General features: G+C 44.5%; 1 protein-coding gene across 3 annotated transcripts in view; it reads left to right on the forward strand.

The window, feature by feature from the left end:
* Positions 1–57: 57 nt before the first annotated feature.
* Positions 58–6,517, forward strand: part of MCCC1 (methylcrotonyl-CoA carboxylase subunit 1) — a 24,646-nt gene continuing 18,186 nt past the window's right edge. Inside the window, exons 1-5 of one of the 3 annotated variants that reach the window (XM_044434448.1) lie at positions 58–91; positions 2,049–2,095; positions 3,630–3,769; positions 4,404–4,499; positions 5,349–5,470. In XM_044434448.1, coding sequence (XP_044290383.1) covers positions 2,056–2,095; positions 3,630–3,769; positions 4,404–4,499; positions 5,349–5,470 — 398 coding nt within the window. In that variant the 5' untranslated portion in view covers positions 58–91; positions 2,049–2,055. Of the gene's footprint in view, positions 96–464; positions 697–2,048; positions 2,096–3,629; positions 3,770–4,403; positions 4,500–5,348; positions 5,471–6,517 lie in introns of those variants that run through there. The other 2 variants (XM_044434450.1, XM_044434449.1) reach the window with 2 other exon arrangements.

A 6,517-nucleotide genomic window follows, 5' to 3' on the forward strand; every position in this document is an offset into this window, starting at 1 on the left:
CCCCAGCCCGCGCAGCCATGGCGGCCGCGGCGTTCGCGGCGACCCTCGCGTGGCGGCGCCAGGCCCGGCGCGGGTGGCAGTGCCAGTGCCAGTGAGTGCCGCGGGCGGGAGGCGGCGGGGCTCGGGGCGCTTCGGCGCCGCCCCAGGGCGAGCGGGGCCCCCGCGCAGCCTGCCCTTGCCCGGCAGGCGGGGGGCGAGGCCTGGCAAGCGCCCTCCGAGAGAGGGTCTCTCTGAGCAGGTGCAGAGTGCACCCCCGTCGCCGCGAGGAGCCTGCCCCGCGCGTGGGGGCAGCGGCTTGGGTTGCACGGAGGGAGGGAGGCCGGGGGGGCTCGTCCCCCGAAGAACTGGCGGACTTCAGGGCCAGCGTTCCCCGAGCCAGCTGGCAGGGTGGGCCGTGGGCGGCTTGCGACTGGGTGGCGGCCGCTTTGCGTGGGGGGAGCCCTTTGTGGCAGGGAGTCGCCCCCTACCCTGTGGTGCAGGGCCCCCATCCACAGAGGCCGACCTGCTTGCTGGACTGATTCACAAGAAAGGCTTTGCCGCCCGAAGCGGATGACAGACGTGTGCGGGGTTAAGCCACCCCCTAACACGTGTAGGAAGGAGCCACATATCCTAGCCGCTGGCCCGCTGGGCCTGACAGCGATTATTGGAATGGTAACTGCAGCAGCCACAGGGAAGCTGGACTGTGGCACTGTTAATGTATGGATTTATTTCTCTATTTATTTAAAGCTTTTATATCCTGCCCTTCACCATGTCTCAGGGTGGTAATACAATAAAATAAGGTACAGCATCAAGGTATAACAATAAATAAAACCCAGTCTTAAAACAATATTAGCATTTAAACTTATGGGAAAATAAAAAGATTTCAACAAGGACTGAGCCCATCATATAGGAGGGGCAGTATTATAGAAAAGGCTGCTGCTCCCCTCTCTAGGTACCTAAAAATGTTTTAAAATCCTGACATTTTCACCATCCTTGATTGTCATATGCAGAAAATGTTGTGCTTTATTCAGCATAGATGTGGATGCTGAAATGAAGCAGCCTTTACAACAACAAGGTCCCTTAAGGCAGTTCTGTCTAAGAGTTTAGAGCATTGTGGAGTCCTAAAACATTGGACAGAAAGGTTGGGTTGGCTCTCAACTTTGTTGCCATGCTTTGAATAGATCCACTGAAATAAATGAGGTCTAGTTTGGATTCAAACCACTTAAAAACTCTGCAACTGGGTGGCACCACAAGGTCATCTATTCCAGCAGCCAAGATATTAGAGATAATGTTGATAACACTTTCCTGGTGCAAATTGATTCCATAGAGCTGTCATTTCAATTGATAGCTCTCATCTTCTAAGGGTTTCATCGAATTATAGAGGGGAAAGGGACCTTAGAGGCCATCTAGTCTAACCCCCTGTGCAATGCCAGTTGCAATTACATTTCTGGCAATCCTGTTTAAATACTTCGAAGGAAAGAAAGCACCCCCTGCCCTCACCCAACCAAAGCAGCATGTTCCATGTTGAAACAGTTCACAATGTGGAGAACTTTTTCATAATGTTTCATTGAAATCTGTTTTCCTGCACTGTCTATTCACTTGTTCTAGTCCTGCCATCTGCAGTAAAGGAGAACAAATCTGCTTTGTCTACATGACAAGACTGCTATTATGTTTCTCCTAAATCTTATCCTTTCTGGGCTAAACATGCACAGCTTTTTCAAGAGTTCCACACAGGAATTTGTCTAAGTATCTTTTAAATATGGATCAACATGGTTTGTGCTTCATTCCTTCCTCCTCTACCTTCCCAGCAGTGTGGATATCTACAAGGATTAATTCTGAGGGCTGAATTCACACAGCTATGTTCTTCATATTGGTAAACATAGCTTATGTACAAGCTACTGTATAGTAACTTGATTGTACTAAGTCATCACTATACATTAGCATGTTTTTGGCTAACTGGCCCATCCTACCATAAACAATGTCACCCATCATTTTACTTCTATAACAAAAACAGCGCCATCTGCTGAATTTCTTCTTTGGTTCTATACGATATCATTTTCCTCCTACAGAAAATGGATGCGAGCATCATGGGTCAGAATATTTGCTTCTGCAACAGGTAAACTGTTCTTACCACAAAGCTTATTATAAGTGCTTTTAATGTTAACACTTTAAAATAATATATATATTATATTGTCCACTATAGAAATAAAGCATGGATCTTTAAGAGTACGATCTTAAATGTGTTTACATAATCCTATGCATAGATGGCTGGGGCATGTTAGGAACTGTAGGACTTTTTCTGCCTAAACAGACATAGGGTTGTGTATCTTTACTATAAGAAATAAGCTCATTGCCTGTAATAAAGGTAATCTAATATGGAGAAGTTTTTCAGGATTAGGGAACAAGAAACGATTTCTCAATGTACAGTCATCTTATTCTTCCTTTCCTAGAAGTGGAAAAGTGAGCATGTTAGAAATTTCCTGGTGTTTGAGCTAGGCTAAGCACTATTTCATGAACTGCTTGTATATTTTGCTTTCCCTCTCCTTTCCTGAGACTTGAAAGTGATAGCAGTCAATGTGAACTGGAGTGGGGTGGAAATGAAGTACAGTGCCAGCAAAACTGTACTGGTCTTTCTGACCATGTACTGGCACTCAGCTCAGCCACCTTTTGTGTGTGGAATCCGGCCCCTGTGGCTGCACAAGGATGCACAACCAGGTTGGGCGAGGTGTGGCCCTGTTGATGTTGTTAGGCTGTAATTCACATCAGCCTTAACTAGCATAGCCAATGGCAAGGATGATGGGAGTTACAGTCCAGTACTATCTGGAGGGTCATGCTTTCTTCGACTCAGCTCTAAGTGCAGTGAAGTGAATTGATTCATTATCATAGACTCATAGAAGAGTAGAGTTGGAAGGGGCCAGAGGACCATCAGGTCCAGCCTCCTGCTTAGTGCAGGACTCCAAGTCAAACTGCCCCTCTCAAATTGCTGTCCAGCTGAATGTGGGAGAGCCTAAAACCTCCCTAGGTAATTATTTCCATTTTTGTACTGCTCTAAAAGGACATTTTTTTCTGATATTTAGCCAGAATCTGGCTTCCTGGAACTTGAGCCCATTATTCTGTGTCCTGTACTCTGGGACAATTAAGAGATCCTATCCTTCATCATATCTCCCCTCAGTCTTCTCTTCTTGACACTAAAAATGCCCAGTTCTCGCAGTTGCTCTTCATTAGGGCTTTGTTTCAAAGGATCAGCCTTGTTGCCCTCCTATGAACCCCTTCCAGCTTGCCTGCCTCTTTCTTAAACTTTGGTGCCCAGAACTGGGCACAGGACTCCAGATGGGGCTTAAGCAGTGCTGAGTAAAGAGAAACGTGTTTTGGAAGTGATACTTCTATTAATGCAGCCTGACAGAATATGCATTTGCCCTTTTTGCAGCTTCATCACATTGTTGACTTGTGCAGCTTGTGCTCTATAGCAATTCCAGGACTGTTCTCACTTGCAGTATTGTTGAGCCAAGTATTCCCCATTATGTCAAAGAAGACGTGGAAAAAAGGATCATTTAGTAGTTATGCTAAAGCATTCTTATATCTCAGTTGTTAGTGGCAACAAAGAGCAACTTCATCTCTTTTCTCTCTGTCTGCTTTGTTTTTAAAACCAGGACAAAGGAATATCGAGAAGGTCCTGGTGGCAAACCGAGGTGAAATAGCATGCAGAGTGATGTGGACTGCCAGGAAGATGGGCATAAAGTCTGTGGCCGTGTACAGTGACGCGGATAAGAATTCCATGCATGTAGCAATGGTAAAGCGTGATGTTAAAACTGTTAAGGGACAGTCTTGGAAACAGTTGTGGGGCAGGATAATTTTGAAGTTATGTAGCTGCCTTGCATAGAATTGGACTGTCGCCCTGTTTAGCCTGGTGTGGCAGCTCTGTGGGGCAGTGGGGACGGCGTTCTCAGCTCTGCTTTTCCTCAGAGGCAGTAGGGGTCCAGCTTGGGGCCTACTGCAGGCTAAGCACATACACTGTCCCTGAGCCATGGCTTCTGCGGGAAAGCTTTGAAGTGCAAGCTGCTTGTAAATGAATCTGGCTGCTTAAGGGACCACAGTACTTGCAGAAATAGAAGAGGTTTGTGCAAAAGATTCCACACTTAGAATCTTATTGTCTAGTCCTGCTCAGACTGTGCCTAGTTTTATTCTGTTTCCATACATTTATGAGAAAATAGGTTGGGTTTATTAGCAAGTACATTGCAAATCTTAGTTAAGGCCTGTTTAAGTCTCTCTCTCTTTTTCTCTTTCACCATTTATTCAAAACTTTACAGAAAGTTTCACCCTTGTGCACTTACCCACGTTTGTTCCATTAAACTTAGTAAAGCCTATTTCTAATGAAATGTAGTCCAATAATAAATACTGTAGCAGGTCTCCTTATTTCATTGCAGGCGGATGAAGCATATTTCATTGGCCCAGCACCATCTCAGCAGAGCTACTTGTCCATGGAAAAGATAATGCAGGTGGCCAAAAAGTCAGCAGCACAGGTACAAGCTACGTTAACTTAGCATTTGCGTGTGTCCGGATGGGTTGGACTGTTGCTGCTGAACTCTACATAGCGTTTCAGCTGCTAGAAAACTTGCATTTTCCTTTACATTGATCATTCCAGATGGCATTTCAAATCCCAACAGGGCTGGAGGGATAATTTTCCTGTTTGTTCTTACCTTTCTCCACAAGCAAACTCTATGGGAAGAGAGTCCTTTGCTGTTTTCCTCCCTATACACCAGGGTGAGGGGACAGAATTATTTGCCGGTTTTGTTGGAATTAGCAGATCAACGGGAGAACTGATTATCTGTGCCCTTCTGACAGATAAAAGACTGGCAGATTGAAGACCTTACAGTGTTTTCAGTATATGAATGTGTGACTTCTAGAAGCCAATAAATGGGTACTTATTTGAATATTTGGTCCATTTTTGCTGAAGCCTATGTATATATGCTAAGAAGTTGTATGCATTTTATACACATTGAGGAATCTACATAAAAAAATCAAACACAAAGTAAAAATAAAGGTTTTTTTTCCAGGTGCTTATGGGTGCTGTGTTGAGAAGCCCTGGCATAACACATAGGAAAAGACTGGAAAATGAAAATACGTATATTAGATATAGGAATATGGAAAATCATATGGCATGGACATTTCACAGAATTAGGTTTGACCCCAGCCCATGCACCCTGGCAGGCTTGATACCTTCAAAAATTCAGGACAGACTGTGAAGCAAAACTAGAACGTTCTTCTAGCAAGCTGCCACTGTCAAGGAGAAGCTTGGTGCATTTTGGGTCAGGTGCACCCAAAATACCTCCAAGTCTTGGGCATTATCGCCTTGGTATTTCCTCTTTTAGGCCATCCATCCAGGCTATGGCTTCCTGTCAGAGAATACAGAGTTTGCAGAACTCTGCAAACAAGAAGGAATCGTTTTCATAGGTCCTCCTTCTTCTGCTATCAGAGATATGGGCATCAAGAGGTACTCGGTTTTGCTTTACAGTTAAATGTATTATTATAAAGTGTTGCTTGCTGGGACCATTGGGATATTTTTGTCCTTGAACTGGGTTCTCCAGTTCCTACGTATCACACACATTAAGCCTACAGGCCTTTCATACCTTCAAGAATAATATGACTATGGTAACAAAACCGCAAAACATCATGGACGGAAATCTGGCTGGGGTGGGCAACATGGGATTGGAGGACAATGTGCAAGCATCAGCTTATTTTAATGGGGAAAAGTTAGATGGCAGGAGGGGGAAATGGGGCACTTTTGGTTAGGGAGCCAAAACTGATGGAACAGGAGGAGAAGGCAAGACGTCTCTGCAAGCCGCCAGTTCGGTCCTCTGCCAAGGAGGGGAAAGTGGTGTGTGGCAGAAGGAGAGTCATGCATTCTTGCAGAACTCTGCCCATTTCAGGGTCAGGTTTCACCCACAAGCTGGAGTCAGATTTGGTAGGATGACAGAGGTGTGAAACGTTCCAGTATGAAACACAGAGCTTTTTGAAGGTAGTCTTTGCAGAGCCATGGGTGAAATTGAAACTCCAACAAATCAGATTTCCCTTTGTGCCAAAATCTTCCATGGAGAAAAATGTGCTAAAATTATCTATAGACAAGCTTTATGTGCTGACCACATATTTATTTATTTATTTATTTATTTATTTATTTATTTATTTATTAAAACATTTTTATGCCACCCCATTAGCCGAAGCCTCGGGGCGGCTTACAACAATTAATTAAAATAATTATAATCATTAAATTAAAAAATATAAACAATAGATTAAAAATACAAAAATACAATATAAAATAAGCCGCCCTGGCCAGATAAAATCCAATAATATTAACAGTTAAAATGCTGCTTAAATAAAAAGGTCTTGGCCTGGCGCCGAAAAACAAATAACAACGGCGCCAGGCGGACCTCTCTGGGGAGCGCATTCCATAGATTGGGCACCACCGCAGAGAAAGCCCTTCTCCGGGAACCCTCCGTGAAGGAAATTAGGAGGGTAGGTACTCGGAGGAGGGCTTTCTCTG

This window comes from Varanus komodoensis, unplaced genomic scaffold, assembly GCF_004798865.1.
Source record: "Varanus komodoensis strain SLA01 unplaced genomic scaffold, ASM479886v1 scaffold28, whole genome shotgun sequence".
Classification (NCBI taxonomy): Eukaryota; Metazoa; Chordata; class Lepidosauria; order Squamata; family Varanidae; genus Varanus; species Varanus komodoensis.